The 27969-nt window shown below is 45.4% G+C and overlaps 2 protein-coding genes and 1 long non-coding RNA gene across 20 annotated transcripts; 1 reads left to right on the top strand and 2 right to left on the bottom strand.

Annotated features, from left to right (window-relative positions):
• Positions 1 to 6969: 6969 nt before the first annotated feature.
• Positions 6970 to 7745, top strand: LOC103650898 (uncharacterized). 2 transcript variants are annotated; one of them, XR_564434.2, is made up of 3 exons: positions 6970 to 7132; positions 7334 to 7479; positions 7604 to 7745. It is a non-coding gene; the product is annotated as an uncharacterized lncRNA (long non-coding RNA). The 2 variants fall into 2 exon arrangements; XR_002268444.1 differs by having other exon boundaries at positions 7334 to 7745.
• A 586-nt stretch (positions 7746 to 8331) lies between these two features.
• On the bottom strand, positions 8332 to 18370 carry LOC103650896 (uncharacterized). Of its 17 annotated transcripts, XR_004857241.1 has the most exons (18): positions 17893 to 18354; positions 16598 to 16661; positions 15822 to 15900; positions 15564 to 15691; positions 14820 to 15156; positions 13831 to 13862; positions 13631 to 13704; positions 13380 to 13478; positions 12091 to 12274; positions 11191 to 11825; positions 10784 to 10870; positions 10524 to 10648; positions 9798 to 9963; positions 9629 to 9695; positions 9386 to 9540; positions 9221 to 9302; positions 8990 to 9099; positions 8356 to 8827 (listed from the first exon to the last, which is right to left on the bottom strand). XR_004857241.1 is itself a non-coding variant. In XM_008676488.3 (11 exons), exons 1-11 carry the CDS (start codon positions 18004 to 18006, stop codon positions 9957 to 9959), a joined length of 1149 nt encoding a protein of 382 aa, XP_008674710.1. In that variant the 5' UTR covers positions 18007 to 18370; the 3' UTR covers positions 9773 to 9956. The 17 variants fall into 17 exon arrangements, 2 of the variants coding, with proteins under 2 accessions (XP_008674710.1, XP_008674709.1); XR_004857240.1 differs by lacking the exon at positions 13831 to 13862 and having other exon boundaries at positions 9773 to 9963; positions 11191 to 11647; positions 11746 to 11825; positions 14820 to 14947; positions 15564 to 15900; XR_004857242.1 differs by lacking the exons at positions 13831 to 13862; positions 15564 to 15691; positions 15822 to 15900; positions 16598 to 16661; positions 17893 to 18354 and having other exon boundaries at positions 8332 to 8827; positions 9773 to 9963; positions 11191 to 11647; ... (2 more) ...; positions 14820 to 14947; positions 15078 to 15316.
• Positions 18371 to 18791: 421 nt separating this feature from the next.
• On the bottom strand, positions 18792 to 19328 carry LOC103650895 (uncharacterized). Its single transcript, XM_008676483.2, has 2 exons — positions 19200 to 19328; positions 18792 to 19077 (listed from the first exon to the last, which is right to left on the bottom strand). Exons 1-2 carry the CDS (start codon positions 19326 to 19328, stop codon positions 18904 to 18906), a joined length of 303 nt encoding a protein of 100 aa, XP_008674705.1. The 3' UTR covers positions 18792 to 18903.
• Between the last annotated feature and the right edge of the window lie 8641 nt (positions 19329 to 27969).

Below are 27969 nucleotides of genomic sequence, written 5' to 3'. Positions count from 1 at the left end.
GTCCCGGAAGACGACGATCTCCGCCTCGCCCGACCCAGGGCTCGGACTTGGGCTCAGCCCCAGAAGACGACGAACTCCGCTTCGCCCGACCCCAGGGCTCGGACTCCGCCCCGGCATCAGCCGGCGACCTCCGCCTCGCCCGACCCGGGGGCTCGGACTCAACCTCGGTCACAGAAGATAGACTCGACCTCGGCTTCGGAGGAGCTTCCACATCGCCCAACCTAGGGCGCAGACCAGCCACGTCAACAGGAGGCACCATCATCACCCTACCCCGAGCTGACTCGGGCCACGAGGAACAAGACCGGCGTCCCATCTGGCTCGCTCCGCCAGATTGGCGATGATGGCGCCCTGCATACTCTGTGACGACGGCGGCTCTCAGCCCCCTTACGGAAGCAAGAGGACGTCAGCAAGGACTCAACAGCTCCGACAGCTGTCCCTCCGCCAGGCTCCATCGCTCCTCCGACGGCCACGACATCACACCAGCTGGGTGCCAAGATCTCTCCGGCTGCCACAACGACATGTACTTAGGGCGCTGGCTCTCCCCTGCTAGACATGTAGCACTCTGCTACACCCCCCATTGTACACCTGGGTCCTCTCCTTATGCCTATAAAAGGAAGGACCAGGGCCCTCTTAGAGAGGGTTGGCCGCGCGGGGACGAGGACGAGGTACGCGCTCGCTTGAGGCCGCTCGCTCCCTCTCCCGCATGGAGGCTTGTAACCCCCTACTGCAAGTGCACCCGACCTGGGCGCGGGACGAACACGAAGGCCGCGGGATTCCCACCTCTCTCACGCCGGTCTCCGGCCGCCTCGCTCTCCCCCCTTCGCGCTCGGCCTCGCGCTCGACCCATCTGGGCTGGGGCACGCGGCGACATTCACTCGTCGGCTCAGGGACCCCCCGGTCTCGGAACGCCGACAGTCCCATTAGGCAAACCACCGACATTTGACGGTGAAGATTATTCTAGGTGGAGTGATATGATGAGATATCACCTAACCTCACTCCATAAGAGCATATGGGATGTTGTTGAGTTTGGAGTACATGTATCATCCGTAGGGGATGAAGATTATGATGAGGACGAGGTGGCCCAAATCGAGCACTTCAAGTCTCAAGCAACTACTATACTCCTCACCTCTCTAAATCGAGAGGAGTATAATAAGGTGCAAGGGTTGAAGAGCACCCAAGAGATTTGGGACGTACTTAAGACCGCGCACGAAGGAGATGAGGTGACCAAAATCACCAAGCGGGAAACGATCGAGGGGGAGCTCGGTCGCTTTATGCTCAACCAAGGAGAAGACCCGCAAGCCATGTACAACCGGCTAAAAACCTTGGTGAACCAAGTGCGCAACCTCGGGAGCTCCAAGTGGGATGACCATGAAATGGTCAAGGTTATTCTAAGATCACTTGTATTTCTTAACCCTACTCAAGTACAATTAATTCGTGGTGATCCTAGATATAAGCTAATGTCTCCCGAGGAAGTTATAGGAAAATTTGTGAGCTTTGAATTGATGATCAAAGGCTCCAGGAAGATCATCGAGCAAGGCGCCACCTCAACACCCAAGGTGCAACCCGTCGCCTTCAAGGCAACGGAGGAGAAGAAAGAAGACTCTACACCAAGTATGGTCCCCATCGACGCCTCCAAGCTCGACAACGAGGAAATGGCGCTCATCATCAAGAGCTTCCGCCAAATCCTCAAGCAAAGGAGGGGGAAAGACTACAAATCGAAAGCTTTCTTGAGGAGGAGGGCATCAAGCATGAGTTCTCTTCTCCCTACACACCACAACAAAATGGTGTAGTGGAGAGGAAGAATAGAACTCTATTGGACATGGTGAGGACCATGCTTGATGAGTACAAGACTTCGGATCGGTTTTGGGCTGAGGCGGTCAACACCGCTTGCTACGCCATCAACCGGTTATATCTACACCGAATCCTCAAGAAGACATCTTATGAACTCCTCACCGGTAAAAAGCCCAATGTTTCATATTTTAGAGTCTTTGGTAGCAAATGCTTTATTCTTGTTAAAAGAGGTAGAAAATCTAAATTTGCTCCTAAGGCTGTAGAAGGCTTTTTACTTGGTTATGATACAAACACAAGGGCATATAGAGTCTTTAACAAGTCCACTGGACTAGTTGAAGTTTCTTGTGACATTGTGTTTGATGAGACTAACGGCTCTCAAGTAGAGCAAGTTGATCTTGATGAGCTAGATGATGAAGAGGCTCCATGCATCACGCTGAGGAACATGTCCATTGGGGATGTGTGTCCTAAGGAATCCGAAGAGCCTCCACAAGCACAAGATCAACCATCTTCCTCCACGCAAGCATCTCCACCAACTCAAAATGAGGATCAAGCTCAAGATGATGATGAAGAGGATCAAGAGGAGCCACCTCAAGAGGAGAACAATGATCAAGGGGGAGATGCTAATGGTCAAGACAAGGAAGATGATGAGGGTCCAAGACCGCCACACCCAAGAGTCCACCAAGCAATCCAACGAGATCACCCCGTGAACACCATCCTCGGCGATATTCATAAGGGGGTAACCACTCGATCTCGTGTTGCTCATTTTTGTGAACATTACTCTTTTGTTTCCTCTATTGAGCCACACAGGGTAGAGGAAGCACTTCAAGATTCGGATTGGGTGTTGGCGATGCAAGAGGAGCTCAACAACTTCACGAGGAACGAGGTATGGCATTTAGTTTCACGTCCTAACCAAAATGTTGTAGGAACCAAGTGGGTCTTCCGCAACAAGCAAGATGAGAATGGTGTGGTGACAAGGAACAAAGCCCTACTTGTAGCCAAGGGTTATTCACAAGTCGAAGGTTTGGATTTCGGTGAAACTTATGCACCCATAGCTAGGCTTGAGTCAATTCGTATTTTACTTGCCTATGCTACTTACCATGGCTTTAAGCTTTACCAAATGGACGTGAAAAGTGCCTTCCTCAATGGACCAATCAAGGAGGAGGTCTATGTTGAGCAACCTCCCGGCTTTGAAGATAGTGAGTACCCTAACCATGTCTATAAACTCTCTAAGGCGCTTTATGGGCTCAAGCAAGCCCCAAGAACATGGTATGAATGCCTAAGAGATTTTCTTATCACTAATGGCTTCAAAGTCGGAAAAGCTGATCCTACTCTCTTTACTAAAACACTTGCAAATGATTTGTTTGTATGCAAAATTTATGTTGATGATATCATATTTGGGTCTACTAACGAATCTACATGTGAAGAGTTTAGTAGGATCATGACTCAAAAATTCGAGATGTCTATGATGGGGGAGTTGAAGTATTTCTTAGGATTTCAAGTGAAGCAACTCCAAGAGGGCACCTTCATTAGCCAAACGAAGTACATTGAAGACATACTCACAAAGTTTGGGATGAAAGATGCCAAGCCCATCAAGACACCCATGGGAACTAATGGGCATCTCGACCTTGACACGGGAGGTAAATCCGTAGATCAAAAGGTATATCGGTCGATGATAGGATCTTTACTCTACTTATGTGCATCTCGACCGGATATTATGCTTTCCGTATGCATGTGTGCAAGATTCCAAGCCGATCCTAAGGAAGTTCACCTTAGGGCCGTAAAACGAATCTTGAGATATCTAGTTTATACTCCTAAGTTTGGCCTTTGGTACCCCAGGGGATCCACTTTTGATTTAATTGGTTATTCCGATGCTGATTGGGCAGGATGTAAAATTAATAGAAAGAGCACATCAGGGACTTGCCAGTTCTTGGGAAGATCTCTTGTGTCTTGGGCTTCAAAGAAGCAAAATTCTGTGGCTCTTTCTACCGCCGAAGCCGAGTATATTGCCGCAGGCCATTGTTGCGCGCAATTGCTTTGGATGAGGCAAACCCTTAGGGACTATGGTTACAAATTAACCAAAGTTCCTCTTCTATGTGATAATGAGAGTGCAATCCACATGGCGGATAATCCCGTTGAGCATAGCCACACTAAACACATAGCCATTCGGTATCATTTTTTAAGGGATCACCAACAAAAGGGGGATATCGAGATTGCATATGTTAACACCAAAGAACAATTAGCCGATATCTTTACCAAGCCATTAGATAAGCAAACATTTACCAAACTTAGGCATGAGCTAAATATTCTTGATTCTAGGAATTTTGATTAATATTTTGCACACATAGCTCATCTATACCTTTGATCATCTCTTTCTTTGCTATGACTAATGTGTTTGTCAAGTAAATTTCATACCAAGTCATAGATTGAAAGGGAAAAGGAGTCTTCGGCGAAGACAAGGCTTCCACTACACTCCATCGAATTATTCATCATTCGCTGTCACTCCGCAACGCTCTCCAATTTGGTATAATCTTCACTCCTATACTATTTACCAAAGGGGGAGAAAGTTTGAAAAAGGGCTTATATTTCACTCACAAGTATCCGTTTTTGGCGATTCATGCCAAAGGGGGAGAAAGTATTAGCCCAAAGCAAAAGGACCGCACCACCACCAATTTCAAAAAATATAGTCTTTCAAGTTGGTGTTAAGAGAAGAATTTTTCAATTGGTATCTTATTTGTGATATAATTTCAAATTGGCATACTCTCTTCAAAATTAATATCTAAAACCCTCTTGAACACTAAGAGGAGGATTTCATTAAGGGGGAGTTTTGTTTAGTCAAAGGAAAAATCATTTGAAATAGGGGAGAAAAATTCAAATCTTGAAAATGCCTCTCAAAATCTTATTCATACACCTTTGACTATTTGCAAAAGATTTTTTGAAAAAGAATTTTCAAAACATTGCAAAACAAAACATGTGGTGCAAGCGTGGTCCAAAATCTTAAATAAGAAGAAAGCCATCCATGCATATCTAGTAGAAATAATTATTGGTTTCATTCCAAGCAACCTTTGCACTTACCTTATACAAACTAGTTCAATTCTGCAGTTTTATATTTTCTTTGGTTTGTGTTGGCATCAATCACCAAAAAGGGGGAGATTGAAAGGGAAATAGGCTTACACCTTTTCCTAATTGATTTTGGTGGTTGAATTGCCCAACACAAATAATTGGACTAACTAGTTTGCTCCAGATTATGAGTTCTACAGGTGCCAAAGGTTCACAACAAATCAATAAAAAGACCAAGAAAGGGTTCAAATAAAAAGAGAAAAAGACAACCGAAGTGTGCCCTGGTCTGGCGCACCGGACTGTCCGGTGTGCCACCGGACAGTGTCCGGTGCACCAGGGAATTCCAGTCTGAACTTGCCACCTTCGGGAATTCTGGGAGCCGCTCCGCTATAATTCACCGAACTGTCCGGTGTAGCACCGGACTGTCCGGTGCGCCAACGGAGTAACGGCTATAAAGCGCCAACGGTCGTCTGCAACGAGCAGTTAATGCGCTACAATGCGCGCAGAAGTCAGAGCAGAGCCAGAAGGCGCACCGGATAGTGAACAGTGACTGTCCGGTGCACCACCGGACTGTCCGGTGGCCCAGATGTCAGAAGCTCCAACGGTCAGAACCCAACGGCCGGGTGACGTGGCTGGCACACCGGACAGTGTCCGGTGGCGCACCGGACAGTCCGGTGCGCCATGCGACAGCAGCCTCCACCAACGGCTCCTTTGGTGGTTGGGGCTATAAATACCCCCCAACCACCCACCATTCATTGCATCCAAGTTTTCGGCCTTCAAACCTCATACAAGAGCTATAGCATTCAATACAAGACACAAAACAAAGAGAACAAATCCTCTTCTAAGTCCGGAATCACTCCAACCAAATTAGAGACTAGAGAGACATTTGTGTTCATTTGAGCTCTTGCGCTTGGATTGCTTTTCTTCTTCATTCTTTCTTGTGTTCAACTCACTTGTAATCAAAACAAGAGACACCAAGTTGTGGTGGTCCTTGTAGTGGACTTAGTGTCCCATTTGATTGAAGAGAAAGGCTCACTCGGTCTAGGTGACCGTTTGAGAGAGGGAAAGGGTTGAAAGAGACCCGGTCTTTGTGACCACCTCAACGGGGAGTAGGTTTGCAAGAACCGAACCTCGGTAAAACAAATCATCGTGTCATCCACTCTTATTCACTTGTGATTTGTTTTCACCCTCTCTTTCGGACTCGTTTATAATTCTAACGCTAACCCCGGCTTGTAGTGTGTGCTTAAGTTTGTAAATTTCAGATTCGCCCTATTCACCCCCCTCTAGGCGACTTTCAATTGGTACACGATGTTTGGGCACCATTGTCCTAGGGTTAGGGCAGAGGGTGGAAGACGGCGTGGTACTATTCACCTGAGCAAAATAATTGTTTGCTTCATTTCATTGAACTCACGAGTACATCTTATAGGGATGAGATAGCAACCCATTCTTATATAAACTAATCCCTTATCTTTCTAAACAAACTCTGCTTATCTTCATCTATCTAGACCGACTCTATCTGGCCTAGGATTGACGCTTATACTTCCAACCTGTTGATTTCCTGCTTTTATTTATCTCAAACTCTATCCAGCCTAGAGTTGCTGGTCGTCTGCCCCTTTTGCCGCCCTAGATCGGCAGTGATACTGAGTGCCGGTCATAACAATCCATTGATCATGTGTGTCTATATAAAAAAGATGCCACCGCTTGCCATGATATATCATCACAACACACATACCATTCCGTCGCGTAGAGTTAAACATATGTAGATTACAATGAAATATTTGAACTCTTGGCTAATTAAGTTGTGATATAATAAAAGTGTCTATATTGCAAGTGTTATACTGTTATTGTAATTGTTAGTATACCATTAAGCTGTATAATTTCTATTTAGCTAGGGTATATGTTGTGATTAATCTAAAGTTTGACTCGGTGTCTTCAAAGGTTGTTCACTCTGCATCCTATAGAGTTGATGAGTGTATTCTACTACTACAGTTACATGAATCCTAAAAATTATATATAAAATAATATCTTAACTAATGTAACAAAAATCTAATTAAAAAAAACGTCTGGCTATATTGTAAAGACATAGGTACTGAGATCAAACAGGTGTTCGGCCTAGCGACGGCGGATTGCAGACTCGTGGTGTTGGTGCCACGCGCGAGGATGCGGTGGCGGCGGCCAATGGAAGGCGGATGCAACGTCCCTTTGCCGACAATGAGCCACCGCGTGGCGTGAGTCGGTGTCTGTCGCCTGACGAAGACGCAGCGTTCAAGAACAAGAACAATAGGTAAGCACAGGTTCATTGCTCGTTCTATTTCGCTTATGTTTCTCTCCAGCAAAAAATCCCTTTCTGCCATTATCAGTTTACATATTTATAGCCACCCGAATGAGCTGGCCCATACACTCGTCTAGCTGGATTATTACAATCTCCTACTATTACACCTCACAACCTGGTAACCTTCCGCCCTTATCTGAATATCGACTGCAGTATTTCAGATTAGCAACACTTCATCTTCAGAGAACACTTCTTCGTCAATAGGGAGTATTTCGAGACTCGAGAGGGCTTTAGAAGAGGAAGAAAGGATATGGCAGCCGAAGAAACGTTTGACAGGTTGCTGCTAAATGAATTGTGTGGTGAGTTCTGGAGGCAATCGTTCTCATCAATTGAAAATAACTAAAACGATCTCCGGTACTGAGGATCCTGCTGTTTAGCGGAGATCCTTTGTAAAATTGTTTTTTGTTTTGTCTCTTTGTTCAGGCAACATGTTGTGTTCCCGATAAAAGAGATGGACGTGGAAGAGCTCTGTACCTGAACTTTTTGCTTTGAGAGAGAGCAATTTGTGTATCTGAACTTTGACGCAGATATGGCAGAATAAAAATGGAGAGGCGTATTATTAATCTTTCCATGTTGTGCATTTTGAAATATCTCTACGATGGAGTCTCTAATATGTTGCTTGGTCATTATTTTCTTACTCCTCACTTTTTTTTGTTTGGTGTATGGAATAGAATGAGTTGATTTATCACAACCTCATTCCTCATAGGTCATATCATCAAATTTGGTGAATGGATCTATGATGCACCGTTTCATTTTGGATAGAGTGATTCGTAAAACCAAACACTCCATAAGTGTTGGTAATTCTAGAAATTGATTGCACTCTTGCAACCAAATAAATTAGAGGAACTACACAGCTTCACTAAACGAAAATCGACATATAGATGGATGAAAAAAAAGAAATATACGTTCTATTTTACCAACATACATAGCACATAGTTAGATCCTGAAACAAATTCAGGAAAATAAGTCGATAGTTGTATTTAGGTGGCAGTTCGACTAATAGATTAATGGTTTTTTTTTCTTTTTATATTTATTTATAAAACCTAATTCAACGTGGGGTCTACTATAAAGAATAGGAATAGGAATATTCAATCAACTAGGTGAGTGCCCGTGCGTTGCAACGGGGACATATAATATCACAGTGACTTATATATAAAATGTGTATATTATATGTCTTCGTTGCAACGTACGGGCGCTCACCTATTAGTATTATAAGCACCAAAAGTGCTACAATTTGACCATTCGTATCCATCCACAACATATAGCTTTCTCTACACTCAAAACATTACACCTAACTTTCACTACACTCAAACGTTGTACACCAGCTGCATAAATCAAAGAATCGACCTTTTCGTTCCCTCAAACTGCAAGTTTATCACAAGCATTCCTTTCTTCGACTCAAGTGGAGGGGAGGGGCGGAGGGGGCACTGATGCCATAATCAGCCGCGGTCGTATCTATCATTGATCATGCAGAGGTAACCACCCCCTGCATTTCGCTCCAAGGGATACCTGGTGGCACCTTTCATGTCCTCGAGGTGCTTCATGGCAGCATCTCGTAGACCAGATCTGTTTGGCGCCTTCCCTTTCCTGCGCTTCTTTATCATGGTGCAAGTCCCCAGAGGATCATCACTTCCAGCACCAGGTCTCCTGCAACGACAATTCCAAGTTTGAGCTTTCGATGCAGTTACCATCAGTTTTGCTTACACAGCACCGAGATTCAAGCAGATACAAACACTCAAGAAACAACTGCAACTATCCTTACGAGCAGACGAAATAGCTTGAGAAAGGAAGGAAGGCCCCAAAACTTACTTCAACAACTTCTCGGAAGCAACTCTAGCAGCCTCGATGGTAGCCTTGGTAGGCAGCCACCTCACTGTCCTGCCAGGATCTCCTTGCATCGGTGAATGGATTTTCACCAGCTGCACATGATTTTCTTTTCACATCAATACACCACATTGCCATGGTTAACAAACAAAATAGCATAGCATCATGGGTGCAAACAGTTCTGTTAGCTAACATTAGAGCAAGAAAGGAACTCACACCAAGACATTCCATCATCTGATAATATGCTCTACCATGTAGTGGAGTGTGTCCCTTTCTTACCTCTGAGAAGTACCTTGTCCTGAAAGATAACTTCAGCTGTAAGCACAGAACTGTAGACCAGAATTCTTTATTGTCACTACGTGGAGATCGACATGCACTAACCATTCCTTGTAACCTGGGTCTACGGTGAAGCCATACATATCAAAACTGTCACAGATGGAGAGGGCAAATTCAAGAGCTTTAAGCCCGGTTCCTTTAGCTGAGAAACCAAATGATGTGCGTAGCATGAGGTATACTGGATTGGTTTTTGGAAGTTCCTACATAGCAAGAGTTCCAGCAGCCAGATAAGAAAATACAAAACATGTACTCAAGGTGGCCTGATTTCTAACATCGAAGCTAAATTACCCGAATCATTTGGTTCATGATATCATGTATTGTCGTCTTAACGATCAGTGCCTCTTTTTTTTTGTTTCTGCAACCATAAAATCAGCATGCCTTTTCATATTTGTATCTCACTGATAGGGGACAAAATATAGATGGCAGACTTACCATCTAACTCAACAACTTTATCTACCTTAACATCTCACTGAAAAATATTCAAATTTAAAATTCCTTGCAGTTTCGAAACTCCTTATGTCACTACAACAAAGGTCTTCATTTTTGTGGCATCCTTACAACCTGAATTTGGCATGTGAATATCTCCTTAACATCAAGCATCATTTTTGTGGCATCCTTACAACCTGTGAAATCAGGGCCCAGCGTCAGTAATTACACACTAATTCAAGGTGCATAATTTTCAAAGGTCTTCAAGATTGGTCATCTAGTGTGTGGACTTTTGGTTCACAGAGAAAAGAAAAACTTTGGTGACTACTACCCAGTAATCAGGCTACTTAAGAAGACATTGTTGAGATACTGCCCATTTTTAATCCTGAATGTCATGACACTTCAGAAATATTCGAGATCTAGGAATTCTTATCAAGTATGTTTATTTAATACCAATTTGATAGTTTACTGTTCTAAAAAATGCTATGGAATCCTAAAAAAGTCTATCCGAAGGAGTGGCTAAAAAATATTGGTGGGGATTGTTACATATAATCAGTTATAAGCCTAACAGACAACAGACAAAACACACAAATGGGAGTTCCAAGGAAATAGATATTCATCACGCGGAGGTTAATATACAGATAGAAAAGGATCTGGATCACCTAAATATGGGCACCTAGTAACAGCATCTAATGCAAAGCATGCATCTAAGTTGTAGTAAAACCCTACAAGATTATGCAAGAAAGTGATAACGAACCTATTTTTTGGTCTTGAGGTGCGCTTGAAATCATTGTCCTTTTCTTCCTCGATATTGAAATTTGTACTGTTTAAAGCAGAGGCAACTGGATCACCATAGGATCTTGAGTTACCAACATCCCCATCCTACAGTAGTTTACGTAAAAAATGATATGAACCCAAATAATCGGAGAAGCTATCTGAATGTCATCAGAAACAAAGTGTCACAACATAACCCTAATATCGATTGTACAAAAAAAACAGCTGAAATGAATAGCTCACCATCGTTTTGTTCTTTTCCAGTTCTGAGTCCATTCCCTCCTTTTCTGGCTTCTTTTGGATCTCCTGCGCACTCCTGTCATCCTATGCCTGTGTTAAGTAGAAGGCCTTCAAAATTCTTAAAGCTAAATATAACCTACAGTTTGATGCTGTCTGAAAAATGTTCTGGTTTCACCAAACAACAAAGAACGAAAAACACTAAATACGAGCTAACTGGTTGTACTAACAATTACATGTAAAGGATGAAGAAAAATATGCTCTACACCTCCAGATATTTCATGCAAAAAAAGGTCCATAGACATACATATTTTCATATGAATGAACTGTCATTATTGGTCACACAATACACAAAAAAACCAAAAACAGCCATATGGTGATTGTAATGCAGCATATTTTTTATTGAAACAAACCTTTTTCTGATGTATCTCAGCCTCCTTTTCATCCAGAAACTGTTGAGGCACCCCACTGGCATTCTGCTGCGCACTGAGGAGAAGGCTCCAGAGCTCCTTCATGAACTTCACTGTGTTCTTTTCCATGAACCCTGTCAGCTGGATCTGAATCTTCTTTCCATCCGCTTCCTGCCATTAACAAACCAAAAACATAAACACACCTCATTGCCATAAGCTACCATCTTTGATACAGACAATTAATGTCTAAAATCAGAAGAAACGTGGGGTGCCTCAAAGAAAAAAACAGCTCCAGCAAATTGCAGATACAGTCCGCACCGAGTTAAATGGGGTAAAAAAATATTATTGAAGATAGATAAACACATGATTCATCCTAAACAATCCTGAACTTCATCCTAGGTAAATTAGAAAAGCTTTTTTTGATAGCATAGTCTTCACATTCTGTAGAAATCTTGCAGCCCTGAAATTGAAAAGAAAATAGAATCAAGTGTGGATTCATAGTGTAGCTCTAAAAATGGAATTTGCAACTCTAAAACTGAAATTTGGCAGCTCTAGTACTGAAATCTGCAGCTTTGAAACTAAAATCCGCAGCTCTGAAACTGAAATCAGCTGACATATCTGAAACTTCATCCTAGACACTGAAAATGATGAACAACAAGAAGATATTTCAGAAAAATAATTGTGGTGGATTCATCATGCTGATGCACAAATAAATGAGAATGCATCTTCAATGAAGAATGCATCTCCATTGAAGAATGACCCACAATATGACAAAGGAAATAATTAGTTAGGTCGACACTTGAAATATATATTAAAGATATATGCTTAGGGAGAAGGGAATAATGGTAGATAAAATATAACTTGTGAAAGAAAAAAACTTAAGTTCTTATAAAACACTTATACCTTCGTCTCAGGTCTCACAAGCCTCATTGCAACTTCTGTTGTTGTGTTGGCAGCAGCAAGAACATCAGCTGATAGGGCCATTTGCAATTACATGTGTATGTGCCATCACAGCAATAAAGGCATCAATACGACCCACTATTTCAGTCCCAGGAAGTTCATGAGTAGACGAGATAACACAGAGTACCTTTCGTATTGTTTTAAAAAAATCAGATTATTGAACTTATGTATATCAATAGGAAGTAATCACAATTTCACATGAAACAAATGCACTTTAGAGGAAAAGGTGTTTATGGGTCACTCATTAAGATATTCGATGAATATCAAACAAATGCAACCCAAGAAAGTTTTCTATTAGTGAGGCCCGGGCATGAAAAGAAGTACATGTAGATCTCTTCCCCAGTCAACAGGATCGCTGACAACAAATACTCTATTAACTCGCTCTACATAAACATCATATGATGGGTGCACTTTGGTAGACATGTAACTATCTGTTTGCCCAACTTTTCAAGTCTTGAAAGGAGCCACGGGGTCTATATCTTTATAATATGATGCATATTCATCTATGGACAGAACTTTTCTGTAGATACAGATGACTCACGAGGAATTCAGAACAATAAGTTTGACCAATGATTGTAATAGCGACATGAAGAATTACCTAAATCCATATTTAGGTAATGCTAACACCTAAAACTTTTTCTATGTTGGAGAAATGTTAACACCTAAAACTTTTAAGAAATATCCCAAAACAGGGAGCTAGTATGTGACAATGATAGCAAAACATTGTGTGCAAATGGCGCAGTGAATTAGTTATCGTTCATTAAAAACATAAATGAAGTCTTCAGGGTACCTAAAAAAGAAAATAAATGTGATCCATAATATTTAACCCTAGTAGCCTTAATTAGCAAATAGGAATAGCAACATTGTCAGAACAAATTACTCTCACAGGTTCCCACTCCAGAAATGAGTAAATGATGCAGCCTACAAATTGTAATTTTCGGTACAAACACGATTTCATAATGGAGTAATACCCAAGACACAATGCCTAATGATGTGAACTCGTTTGACAAAATGCCCAAAATACATGAATGCGTCAAACATGGCCAGACATTCGAGACTATTTGGCCATTATAAACACAGGAGCGAGACACTCTCTGAGTCGTCCTGATGAAAGTGCAAAGTGCTTCAATGAATGCAGTAGAGTACGAGAGGAGATGCATCAACAACAAGAAAACAAAGCGAGAGTGAACAATAATAAATTAAAAATTAGTACGCACACAATAGGAGTGTACCTTTGAAAGCCACTGATTGATAGGAAAGCTAGATACCACCGGTGGGTGTTCAGCGGATCCAGATACTACTCTGCCGCCCATGTCTGGCCGCAGCTCCTCCTATTTAGGATTGGATTGGGATGGGGAACTGATGAGATGGAGAAAACATGAAGACATCGATACAAACACAGCATCTAGGCAAGCAGCGGCTAAGTGAGATTGATCAAGACGATGCACTACTGTTTTTGTATGAGAAGGCGCAAGGGTGTTACCTTATTTGGATTAGAGGCGACGGATGCCCCACTCACAACTCGGTGACGACATGGTGTGGGGCAGGTGGGCGGCTCTATATACAGCCCGCGCAGTGGAGGTGGAACCCACGCAAAAAGTGCATGATACCCACACAAGACATCGATCAAATGTGTTTGCTTCAAAAAGGATACATGTTTGTGTTTGAAAAATGAAAACAAACCTGCTATTATGCAGCCAGCCTCAAGCACTTACCTACCAGATTATGACACAATGGATTTTATGTTCTACATGCAATTCATATTTAATACAAAAACCCCTTAACAGGTTATTACAAGTTAAAACAAAAACCCCTTAACTACGACCTTGGGGCACTGTGCTCCTGCTGCTACAGAAAATAAAGCCTTTTTCTGCTTGAGTCTGTGGACTACAAACAGATCAGAGAAACGACAGTCTTGTTGTCCACTTTATCTCTTTATTGCCATTTGACATTAATTAATGAAATAACATTTTCCTTCACCGAAATTATTTATTTTGTCTTGGTAAAACATCGCCTAATTTGTTTTTGGTATTCCTTTTTTGTCTTTTGTTATTTTTTTACTTAGCCCACTTGAATAACTTTACTAAACCATATTTGTGAAACCTAGTAATGGCACTAAAGACTTGGAAAAACTTACAGGCCGTGAGTGACATATGCCCTGCAACAGCAGGAGGTCCTTTACTCCTTTTCTCAAGCTTTGAAGATCTTTCTTTTGAGATCTTAAGGGTAGTCATGAATAAATCTATTTTATTAGCCTAATTCCTTCTCTCTCTCTCTTTTTCACTTATCTGTTCTTTTTATTAGAACTTATTAAATGTATTTTTTGGTTGATATATAGGAAATCAAACTCATGTTCTACTGCCTATTTGGCATCAACATGGCTAAGTTCCAAGACTTAAACAACTTTATCGAAAGATAAATATACAATGTAGGAACATTGTTTGGATATTATTCGCCAGTCCCCTATTGTGCCCAGAAAAAAAAGACCCATTAAAATATTCATCAAAGGACTTTGCTCATACTATTAATCTGTATTGTACATCTGACCACGATATCCACAAGAAATGCCAACGAAAAACAAATGGTCCTTTGATAGTATCAATGCCACTTGATTTTAACTAAGCACTGAAAAACTAAAAATAAGTTTTATTAAAAATATCTAAGCAAATTACCTCTCTTTGAAGTGCTTCATCAAGGTCGGTGGTGTCGTACTGGCGCGCTGTACCAAACTCCATCTCCGATGAAGACACGTCCGACTGCGAGTGCCTCGGCGACCATAGCCCATACGGATTCAACAGCCCTACAGTCGGCAAAACAGAAAGGGAATTTTCGTTCAGAATTGGTAAAATGTGCAGAAAATTCGGCACCAAACAAAGCGCAGAAACGGAAACGAAAGTGGCGAAGCCGGAGAGGTTTAACAGCTCTCCTACAAAATCGAAAATCGATCGTCCTCTTCTGGATGGGGTCTATCACAACAGCAACGGCTCTGGGGTTCAAAGCTTCAAAACTCTGCACATTTATATATTGAACAAATTTAGGCCTACGAGTGCAGTGTTTGGCACTATATAGGATATAAGATATAGAACAGAAGCACAAAAGGTAGATAAGAGAAGAACAACTCCAGTGAGTTGGGATCAATAATTAGCTAATGTCACCCATTTTTCTTTTATGAAAAAACACTCGGGTTAACTGAACTACCAACAAGATGAGTTCATCCACAACTTTCAGGGTGATGGAACCTACATAATGAAGGACTTTGCTCATACTATTAATCTGTATTGTACATCTGACCACGATATCCACAAGAAATGCCAACGAAAAACAAATGGTCCTTTGATAGTATCAATGCCACTTGATTTTAACTAAGCACTGAAAAACTAAAAATAAGTTTTATTAAAAATATCTAAGCAAATTACCTCTCTTTGAAGTGCTTCATCAAGGTCGGTGGTGTCGTACTGGCGCGCTGTACCAAACTCCATCTCCGATGAAGACACGTCCGACTGCGAGTGCCTCGGCGACCATAGCCCATACGGATTCAACAGCCCTACAGTCGGCAAAACAGAAAGGGAATTTTCGTTCAGAATTGGTAAAACGTGCAGAAAATTCGGCACCAAACAAAGCGCAGAAACGGAAACGAAAGTGGCGGAGCCGGAGAGGTTTAACAGCTCTCCTACAAAATCGAAAATCGATCGTCCTCTTCTGGATGGGGTCTATCACAACAGCAACGGCTCTGGGGTTCAAAGCTTCAAAACTCTGCACATTTATATATTGAACAAATTTAGGCCTACGAGTGCAGTGTTTGGCACTATATAGGATATAAGATATAGAACAGAAGCACAAAAGGTAGATAAGAGAAGAACAACTCCAGTGAGTTGGGATCAACACACTCAGCATGTCGTAAAGCCCAGTCCTGCTCCAGCTGCACCTGTTGTCTCTGCTGGGATTTCTAATCCATCTCTCCAATGGCCAAAAACTACTCAGTCTGACATCCATAAGTACATGAAAGTATTTGACGATGTTGATAGGGACAGAGATGGCAAAATAACTGGCGTAGAAGCTCGCAATCTGTTCCTCAGTTGGAGGCTTCCAAGAGGTGGGATTTGTCTGACCAAGGCAATGATGGCATGCTTTCTTTGAGAGAGTTTTGTGTTGCTCTTTATTTAATGGAGAGGCACCGAGCTGGAACTCCTCTGCCCCCAGCACTTACTGATTGTCTTAGGCATGATGAGACATTAGGAGCCAAGGATCACACTCATAATACAACAAAACAACTTGTCCTTTTTATTTATTTCATTCACCCTATTTCACTTCGCTTATGCCCTACTGTACTCAATGAGCAAAATAAAGTGGATTGTGCAAAAATCAGACAGCTAATGAATTCGACTGTGTAGGAATCAGGTAAGCATAAATCAGACAGCCAATGAATTCGATGAGCAAAATAACAAAATACCTGTGAGGCCGGTTGCAAGCAACCACTCTTGCTTTGTAAGGCTCCACCTTAGTTGTGCAGGGGTCTGTGAAAAAAAAACAATGCTAATTATAAGGACAGGGTAAGAAAGATATACATGAGTAGTCATCTATTTATTCAGATACCACTAAAAAATTAGACAGCTAATGACCAGGATTGTTGATCTGTTCAATGCAGAATGCTTCAAACAATCAATACAATATAAAATTCAAACCTAAATATTTCCAGAAGATAGTCAATCAGGGAAGTTCAGTGACATCAATGCATTCACTTCGCTTATGGAATAACAATTGAGATCAGTGCTCAAGGGCAATATCAAATCAATTCCCAACACTAGGAGCCAAGGATCACACTCATACTACAACAAAACAGTTTGTCCTTTTTATTTATTTCATTCACCCAATTGCCTTTTCCTAGTATCTCTTGATACAGTAACCACCTTCCTGTATTTGTAGGCATATATTACAGCAGTCAGAGGAAACGTTCGGAACGCAACGGCAGTGTATTTACACCCATAGCTGCAATGTATCCCAGCGGTTACACACTTCCTGATCGCAAACAGGAACCACGGTTTGGTATTTGGCAGTACGAGCAAGGACTGGGACGACATTCGTCAGTTCATTGCTAGTCTGGAATGCGCCTCTGAAAACTCCTCTGCGATAGCCAGCAAAATCGGAGGTGGCAAATCGACCAACCATTCTGTGGAGCCAGCCGAACAAAAAGAAAAGGGTGACATAATAGTTCTCGATTCAGATGACAAGGATGGAGATGGAAACAGTCCATAACACAATAAGTTGGCATCTGAGATGGACAAAGAACTCGGAACATCTGTATTGGCTAGTAATATCGCAGAAAGGATGGCAACTAATGGGAGCCAAACATTTGAAACTGTGCATGCTTATGGAGGCAAGAACACGCAGATTGTTCCGTATGGCCAAGGTTCTACTCTGGTGAATCAGTTTCCTTTGCAAACCAGTTGGCAACCATCTAGTGGAAGGTTCCATAACTTGTAGCGACCTTAGGTAACTGGCACGCAAGCATCTCTACACTGAAAGTACTACTTACCCAAAAATATATGCTACTTGGCACATACCAATTTAAGCAAAATAGGTAGGCAATGCGTCTATGCCCACATATAGACAGATAGAAAACTCAATACCAAGAAAATGGTAAGCAATACATGAGTGAACTTAAACACATCCTATTCATGAACTTAAACTAATGCGACAGAGAAACCACACCATGAATAGAGCGAGGTGGGAGTATATGCCCTTAACCTGGGAGATGAGCCTCTCGACGGCTATGTCGGGGTCCATTCCGCAGTCGCAGAGCGTGGCGTAGATCTCTCCCTCCGAGCGGTCGGCCAGGATCCCCTTGAGGCTCTGCACCATCTTCCTTGAGGCGACCGGGATCGCCGCCGCATCCGCCCCATCCGACGCCGCATACGAAGGCTACCTCCCGCCGCCGCCACGGCCACCGCCCCTCATGGCGCTCCCGCTCTCGCCCCCACAGCCACCACAGGAGCCTCCGCCGGCTCCTCCCCTCCTCGATCCGGGGCGGCGATTTGGCGCAGTGGCGCGGGGTTGGCGCAGTGGCGCGGCCGATTTGGCGCAGTGTCGCGGACCTAATCGAGCGTCCATCCGCGCGTCCAAGGAGGATTTGGCGCAGGGGCAGGCGTTGCGGGCGCAGGGACGTGGCGGCGGATTTGGATGGGTTCACGGGATGGCGAAGAGATGGGGTCGTGGGATTGGGGACGGTTGTGCCGCGCATGAAGATGAGGGTTGGGTGAAGGCAGGCCACACGGTGGGCTGCACGCTGGGACAGTGGGCTACACGATGGGACGATGGGCCTTAGGTCCACACGAAAATCATTGGGCCGCACGAACCGCTGCCACAGGCGCGCTGTTATGCCATCTATTTTATTAGTGCCACATCGGCCACTAAGAGTGACGAAACATGGCTTATAAGCGCAGCTGTGTATTGTATGTTGCTCACTGAAAGAGATGGAACGGAACGTGGCTCATAAACCTGTGTATATGTCCCGTTTATTTTGTTGCGCGGGACTGCGGGACGTACTGCCGGTGGGGGCCCACATGTAGGAGACGTGAACACGTCAGAGGCAGACTACTGTTGCAGTCTTAATAGGTAGTAGAGATCTACAAGAAGCCGTGGGTTTACACGAGACAAACAAAGCTCTTATCTATAATTCGAACAAAAAAAATGAACATTCTGATGTCTAGTAGTAAAAACAATCTAGAAGAAAAGGGTCCGGCTTGTCGCGGATGAAAATCACACCATGGACTCTGTTTGGGTGATTCCAGGTTCGGCATCGTCTGTTGTGATTGCAAATACAAACCCCACCATGACTATCATCCCAGCCGGAGCTACTATCTTCCCGAGGAGGCTCTCGCTTATGATGATGTTAACAATAGTCAGCATGATAGCGTTGACGACCGCAAAGACCTGGAACAACAGAGGAAAACAACAAGTCAGCGAAACAAATAAAGCAGTTTGTGTGTGGGCAACATCACAGCCAGCCTGACGATCATCAGATGAACCAACAAGAGAAAGCAAAGTAGCAGTACCCTGAGGCCCAGCCGGACGGTCGGCTCGACCTCATGTACTGGCCGGTACTCGTCGTCCCTTTCATATAAGCCGCAATATGCATAACCGGCGTTCAAGGAGCTAACGGCGCCTAACACAGGCCCTCTCATGGCGCACTTGCACGCGAGATCTATCTATCTAGAAGAAAAAAATGCTAGTAGGCAGCCACCGCAAAACTTGAAGATGAACTTGATACGCTAGCAAGAGGCAACTTGAAAAAATAGACGCGGCTATATACGCTAGCAGATTCGGTCGAGTTTGTTTCAGATCCAGTTAGTTGTTTCAGATTAGTAGCAGATTCAGTCATCGATGGTTACCCAGATTAGTAGCAGATTCAGTTAGTTCTCGCCGACCTCCCGCCTATCGCGCCACCCTCCATCCATTCAGGACGTACGACGCGGTCATGCAGGAAGGAGCATGCAGTGGCCGCGGCGGACGGCGATGGGGAGATCAGGCTGATTGGTTCCAGGATGGAAAGGGTCCGCTCGCTCATCCCTTCCCCCGTGCGGTTGGCGCGTGATCCCGACCGACGACCCTCTCTTGATTTCATCCTCTCAGCATAAGTACGTCACTCCCGCATCCATCGCCGCCTCTGACCTCGACCTCGCCTTCCAGCTCCAAAGTGCGTCGCGTTCTGCTCTATGTTTTGTCCTTTTCTGCTGCGACGGCTGGTCGAGCGCCGCCACCCTTCGCTGGGTCTTCGCAGGCGACGAGCACCCGCCAGGTATCCCAACCCTTATCTTTCGTTCCTGCTGCACAAACCTACTACGGAATCTTGAATATTTTAGCTCCATTATCACAAACAAGGGGCTGTCGTTAGCTATTTGCTACAGATTCTGGGATAAAAACAATACGAGGAGACAAAAGGTAAAACCAGTAACATAATATTTATCTCGCTAGGAAATAAAAGAATGCTTGGTATTAATAAGATAACTACATATTTAGCAAAGGAAACAGGACAAAAACACTCCCAACGACTATCCACCGAGACATAGGACCTTGTATCACCACTATTTTTAGATTTAGCAAAGGATATCCAATTTCCAAAAACACAGTATATGTGACATTACAATTTCAGTCCATTACTCCCTCGACCAAAAATATTTCATGGATTTAAGCACAACAAACATTAACACTACAGAACTATCAAATTTAAAAATAAAATTTAAAAAAAATAAAAAAGGACCCAGGAAACAAAGAGAAATAAGAATTGTAAGGCGAGAGCTCGTTGATTCTTGAGATAATTGTAACAGAACTCCACCGATATGGGGGGCTAGGATGTGCTCGTAGACACAAACGCTAAACCCTCCCTGCGCAGATCATAGTAGAAAGAATTAGCTTAAACCCACTTCGCCGCACAAATCGAGGCGCCTCAGAGTGCTCGCGAAGAAAGTAGCCATTGGGGGGCTTCTAGTGTGACAAGTTATTGCGAAAGCTCGTAAAAAATATTAGGCACAATAACAGTTAATTGACAATAGCTAAATAAAGGTTGTACTATTTTCTATCACTACCATAAGCAAAACAAGAAAACGAAAGGATTTAGGTGATTTATCACTATCATGGGTAAAATTGTGTGAACGTTCCCATTATATGACAAACTGTGAGCATGCCTTTTATGTGTTTCTTTTATCTTTTAAGCTTATTTTCTAACGCGTCCTTTTATGAGTTTACAACCAAAGTTGAGTAGGGCTGCAGTTTAAACTTGGTTCGCGGATTGGGTCTTTTTGTTTCGATTGCTTTAGTTTTGCTCTTATATGAGTGGAAAGTTATTCTCACTCCAATCACGGAAGTACAAATCAAAACGAAATATAGTTTTGACTTTCATGCTTTGCTGTAGGTGGAGATCAAGAAGGCAAAACCAAAGAAACCCTCTAACCAACCACCTTGTTCGCTTGATAGTGAACCTAGGGGCCGTCCATATGCAGACAATTATGATGGATTTGGCAGCTCTTATAGTTATGGTGGTAGTTTTGGTCCCTATAGATCATATGTAAGTTTTGGCGCTAGGCCTGACGACTACAGTAATGCTTATGGTCCTGGTGATTATGATAGTGGCTATGGTACTCATGGTGGAGGATTAGTAGGATACCTGGAGAACCCTCCCTAGTAGAGGAGGTGTGTTGTGCTATCTTTTCCGTAGTTGCTAGAATGTATTTTGATCGATTCACTTGATTGTTAGAAGCATGTTCTCTTTGAGGCTAGTAAGAAGTGTGCTTTTATAGAAATTTGACAAAGCACATCAACATTGGAGCTCTGGTGCTAATGCACTAATTAAAGGAAAAGGCCATACATATACACATACAAGTAGTAATTAGCTAGATGTAAGTTTGTCATTTAGGCTAGGTGAATTATGTATTCATGATGCAGAGACATGGAATCATTGAATATAAGAACATAGTCTTTCCAAATAGAAATCTGCATTAGTCATTTCAAAAGCACATCATTTATATACTAAAATACCTTTCCAAGCCTCCCAGAAAGGATTTGATGAAGAAACTAAAGCTCGACAAGTTGTTTATTTGACTTTCTGTTCGGATGTAGTATAGTATAATAAACACTTGTAGAAAGAGCTGCACTTTGTGATTCATTGAACTGTAGAATAGTACTGCAACATTGAGATAATGTAACACTGCAACATGCAAAGATTCTTTTGCTAGGGCACTAACAACATGGAAAACTTCTATTCTAAGAAAGCACAAAGTGTAGTTTCAAAACCGGAAACTAATATAGAGTCACAAATTATATCATCCTGGATTTTACACATCTTTATTTGAAGCTTAAAATGGTAAATAAGAGAACAGGAAAGGTAAAATCAGAAATGCAGTTGGATACATGGATTTCCTTGGTATATGAAGTCCGACCATCATCCACAATAGACAAACATACAAAAATGCAAGTTAGCAATTGTGCCATTTGCTAGCCAACAATACAAGCCAAGACATCATTGAAAACCTTGTGGTATTCATTTCAAAGGGGGACACTTTGACAATGTATCATAAAAACCTATTAACATTGGCATAAATATGTATACAAAATAGCATAAAAACAGGGCCGTCAATCCGCCACCGCTCGCCGCCTAGGGAAGTCCGTCGTCATCGCTCACGTCTAGGGAAGGCTTACTCATCGCGGGAGGAGGGACACCAGCGGGCGCCACTCCGGGGTGCGCGCCTCCGATGAGCGGACATCGTGTGCATGCCTCTGGGATCCGCCGCCGCGTGCGCTCCTCCAAGATCCACCGACGCTGCTGCCGAAGCCTACCACGCCTCGCGCAACTGCTGTCACCACCGGGCCTAGGGTGCGCCGTCGCCGCTCATATGGTTTGGGAGCGACGTCGGTGCTTGCCCGCTCGCCATAGGAGCATCGCCGCCGGTCGCCCGCCTCGGCGCGCCACCACCGCTAGTCCCCGGGATCGCCGCCGCTCGCACGCCCGAGGAAACTATCGCCTCCGCTTGCTCGCTCGAGGGAACCGCCACCCCCGCTAAAACCTAATCCCTAGCGCCCTAGGGGTCTTTTTATAGCCATCTGCACCTTGTGCGGCTGAACCGGATGACTTCCTCTAGTTATTGGAAGCCTAGGGCTCCAAATATATAAACTATATATATATATATATATGTGTGTGTGTGTGTGTGTGTGTATGTGTGTGTGCTCGCGCGCGCGTGTGTATTAACTAAGCTGGTGCAATGGCTGCCTCATTAAAAACCTATCTAGGTAAAACTCACACCTCGTGAGAAACCCTAGATAGGAAAAGAGTACAACCCATATCTACTATTTAAAATAACTTTCAATGTTCATAAGTGTTAAGTTCAACACAACTGCAGGAAACAGAAGGAAGGTGCAAATTACACAACCATAGAGGACTAATCACAGCCGCATAGGGCTCTATCGGTACCCTGGAACAGGGGTACCCCTTACTATAGTATGAAGGCGCGGTACTCGCGCGTCTATCTCCAGACGCGCGGTAAACAGCGTCCGACCCCACCACGTGGGCGACTCCAGGGCCAGGTGACCAGAGAAGGTAACATATACCGTGATATCGTCAATGGATCCGGACCCCCGTGAGAAAGTGTCGGACCCCAGCATACATGACCTGGGCCTCCGGGTACGACCCGGGACCTCCGCGTTCCCCTGAATGGGACCTGGACCCCTCTAAGTGAGGTCTGGGCCACCCACGACAAGATCCCGAGACAAAGGATACCCTGGCCTAAGTCAAGGACGTACAGGGGTCCGGCGCAGACACTTGTCAGGGTCTTGCCTAGTGTGCTTCCGCTCCCCGCTCAAGCAGGGACCTGGTGCTGCCACGTGGCCTACTGCCCGTGACGTAAGCCGGTGGGCAGAGCCTAACGTAAGGCCTCTGGGCCACGCGATCTCTGCATTTATTGTGGAAAAGATGTGCCGCATGTCCGCCCTGCAGACAAGTGATGTGCCAACTCGGCATTTAATGTGCCCCATCCACTTTGATGGCAGGCGACGACCAGACCACCCTACAGGCGGCGTGCCTGTCCAATCAGGCAGCGGGCAGTACGCCCATACCGCTGCACGCGCGCAGCGGTCATCATGACTTGTACGATGCCAGGGAACCTTCTGCTGCACGCCAATGCTACTCAAGCGGCGGATGTCAGGGCACAGGGAGATTGCACAAGGTGACCGACATTAGTTGCTCCGGGTGTTCCATCCGTTATGTCCTTGGGCCCACATGTCGGGGTTCAGTGTCTTTGTACATGCCCCCCTTTGAGCTATAAAAGGGAGGGCACGCGACATAGATAGGCTCAGACTCTCAATTCTCAAGCTTCCACAGCAATCCAACACACAGTGGAGTAGGGTATTACGCTCCGGCGGCCCGAACCACTCTAAATCCTCGCGTCTTCATGTGCTCGGTGATCGCTTAGCAAGACAGGCAAAACGCTTAAGCCCCTTCCTCATCTTAGGATTTAGGGCGGGTGCGTTCCGCCACCTGGCCGGAGAATTCCCTTTCCGACATTTGGCGCGCTAGGTAGGGGGCTAGGCATTAGGTTTTTGCTTGTTTCCTCGCTCAGCATGATGGTGCAAATCGTGGAGCACCGCGCCGAGACTTCAACGGATTTCCTTGTGGAGGAAAAAGTTGTTTCTTCCACTCCACAGGTTCCCAACCGCCCAGTGCCGGGCACTGCTGTAGTGCACGCTGCACGACATCATACAACTGCGCAGACATTCCGGACTCCATCGAGGGCAGCTTTGGGAGCATTGTCAGCAGCCAGGGAGTTGCTGCGTCACCCTCCAAGCTCCACGACCTCACCGGGGGCCATGAAGCAGTGGTGGGACGACGTCGACCGACTACTCGGCATGGCACATTCTACCTCGACTAGGTCGAGGCCACGGTCATCCCGGCGCCAACATGAGGCGTCGGCGTCTGTGCGCTCACCCTCAGTGAGGGTGAAGAGACCAACGACCTCCGGGCAGAACTCAACCGCAGGCGTGCGGGAGAGGACGCCCGGGTCTCTTTGGAGAGGGGCGCGAGCGCCGCCAAAACATCGAGGGTCACAACCTCGATCAAGACTTCGCTGCGGTAGCGCCGCAGGCCCCAATGGGCACCCGGTCCCAAGCGGGTGTCCCCTTGGCCGACGTGGGCTGCGCCGCTCTCACGGATCATCTCCACGCGGCGTCATGGCCACCCAAGTTCCAGCCGCACCTGCCGGAAAAGTACGACGGAACGTCAAACCCGTCGGAGTTCCTGCAGGTGTATGTCACCGCTATCACAGCAGCAGGTGGAAACACCGCTGTGATGGTAACATATTTTCATGTCGCCTTGTCTGGACCTGCCCGGACTTGGCTCATGAACCTCACCCCAGGGTCAATCTACTCCTAGGAAGAGCTCTGCGCGTGGTTCGTTGTGAACTTCGCCAGCGCTTACCAGCAACACGGTGTGGAGGCCCACCTCCATGCAGTAAGGCAGGAGCCCGGGGAAACTCTCCGGATGTTCATATCCCGCTTCACCAAGGTATGGGGCACGTCAAGTCCCTACACCGTGATGTCCTGTCGGCAACTCCAGGGGTCCTGAAGGCTGCCCCACATCAACGATGGAGGAGCACCACCATCTCCTTCGGGGCATCCGACTGCCCCGATAACATGGCAGGGGCCGGCATACTGCCACTCATCACCGCCCCTGTCATCGCCAACATGCAGCTGCACCATGTGTTGATTGACGATGGGGCAGGCCTCAACGTCATCAGCCATGTTGCGTTCAAGCAGCTGCAAATCCCGGGGTCCCGTCTGGGACCCTCACGCCATTCTCCAGAGTGGGCCCACAGCCGGTGTATCCCCTTGGGAGCATCGCACTCCCAGTTACATTCGGGACTGAGGAGAACTTCCGCACGGAGAACATCGTGTTCGACGTTGCAGAAGTCAACCTCCCCTTTAACGCCATCATTGGCAGGCCGACCCTGTACCGGTTCATGGCCATTGCCCATTACGGGTATTTGGTCCTTAAGATGCCATCCCCGACTGGGGTCCTCACCGTGCAGGGTGACCGTGCCACCGCACTTGCGGCCGTAGAGAAGCTGCACGTCCTGGCGGCAGAGACTGCTCACCCAGACGACGGAGGGAGGAATCCCTCAACCTCCGGTACCAAGGTGCCCCCCAAGGTGCCAAAGGTACAACCATCCAGAGCGGATGGTGTCCCCGTCAAAGCCATCCGGCTCGCTGTGGATTCCACCCAGACCACTCGCATTGCGGTTGATCTGGACAAGAAATAGGAACTCGCGCTCGTCGCCTTCCTCCAGGCAAATGCCGACGTGTTCGCATGGGAGCCATCGCAGATGCCTGGGATCCCTAGGGAGGTGATCGAGCACCACCTGAAGATCAACCCCGACGTCAGGCCGGTGAGTTAGAAGCCTCGCAGACAGTCTGTTGAGCGACAGGACTTCATCTGAAAGGAGGTTCGGAATCTGCTAGACGCTGGCTTCATCGAAGAGGTTCATCACCCAATATGGCTGGCCAACCCAGTCATTGTCCCCAAAGCGAATGGGAAGCTTCGGATGTGCATCGACTACACCAGCCTGAATAAGGCCTGTCCCAAGGACCCATATCCACTGCCACGTATAGACCAAATCGTGGATTCTACCTCTGGGTGCGATCTATTATCATTCTTAGATGCTTACTCTGGTTTCCATCAAATCCAGATGTCTAGGGAAGATAGGAAGCATACCGCTTTTGTAACAGTGGATGGGCTTTACTGCTATGTTGTTATGTCGTACGGTCTGAAAAATGCCTTGCCTACATTTGTGCAGGCGATGAGTAAGACTTTCGGGGACCTGATTAGGGACAAAGTAGAAGTCTACATCGATGACATCGTGGTCAAGACTAAGAGAGGGTCGACCCTAGTGGAAGTCTTAACTCTGGTCTTCGACAAGCTGTGGGCAACCCGCACAAAGCTGAACCCGGACAAATGTGTTTTTGGCATTTCCGCTGGGAAGTTGCTGGGATTCCTGGTTTCGTACCGGGGCATTGAAGCGAACCCGGAGAAGATCAGAGCGATTGAGGCAATAAGGCCCCTGGCCCGAGTCAAGGACGTCCAGAAGCTTACGGGATCATTAGCCACCCTTAGCCGCTTCATTTCGAGGCTGGCTGAGAGAGCACTGTCCTTCTTCAAGCTGCTGCAGAAGTCCGGGCCCTTCTCTTGGACCGAAGAGTCAGAGCAAGCCTTCCAGGAGTTGAAGCAGCACTTGGTGTCCCTACCAATATTGGTAGCTCCGGAACCAAAGGAACCGCTGTATTTATACATCGCGGCGGCCGCGGAAGCGGTGAGCATGGTGCTGGTCGTCGAGAGACCGACACCAGAAAGCCAGGAACCTGAAGACTCGGGACCGGCTGCAAGGGTCCGAACCATTCAAAGGCCGGTCTACTACGTCAGTGAGGTCCTTCATGAGGCGAAAACCAGGTACCTTGAGACGCACAAACTCCTCTATGTTGTGCTTGTCGTGTCCAGGAAGCTGCGCCATTATTTCCAAGCGCACAGGATTGTGGTGGTGACCTCCTTCCCATTAAGGGCCATCCTCCACAACTCTAACGCCACAGGCAACATCGCCAAATGGGCCGCGGAACTCGCTGAGTTCTAGCTGGACTTATGACCTCCCCACGCCTCTAACGCCACAGGCAACATCGCCAAACGACAAGAGGGGGAAGAAGAAGGAGAAGAAGAGATATTACAAGAAGAAGGGCGGCGATGCACATGTTTGCAGGGAGTGGGACTCCGACGAGAGCTCCACCGACTCCTCCGACGACGAGGACACCGCCAACATCGCCATCAACAAAGGACTTCTCTTCTCCAACGTCGGCCACAAGTGTCTTATGGCGAAGGACAGCAAGAAGAAGAAGGTAAAATCAAGATCCTCCACTAAGTATGCCACTTCTAGTGATGAGGAAAATTCTAGTGATGATGAGGACAACTTGCTTACTCTTTTTGCCAATCTTAACATGCAACAAAAAGAAAAAATAAATGAATTGATTAGTGCTATTCATGAGAAGGATGAACTCTTGGATAGCCAAGAGGACTTCCTTATTAAGGAAAATAAGAAGCATGTTAAGACTAAAAATGCTTATGCTCAGGAGGTAGAGAAAAATGAAAAATTAACTAGTGAGCTAAGTAGTTGCCATGACACTATCTCCAACCTTAGAATTGAGAATGCTAATTTGATTGCTAAGGTTGAGAAGTCAAATATTTGTGATGATTCAATTGCCAATCTTAGAAATGATAATGCTAGTTTAATTGCTAAGATT

This window comes from Zea mays, chromosome 3 (assembly GCF_902167145.1).
Source record: "Zea mays cultivar B73 chromosome 3, Zm-B73-REFERENCE-NAM-5.0, whole genome shotgun sequence".
In the NCBI taxonomy this organism is placed as follows: domain Eukaryota; kingdom Viridiplantae; phylum Streptophyta; class Magnoliopsida; order Poales; family Poaceae; genus Zea; species Zea mays.
This window is presented reverse-complemented; position numbering and strand designations above follow the sequence as displayed.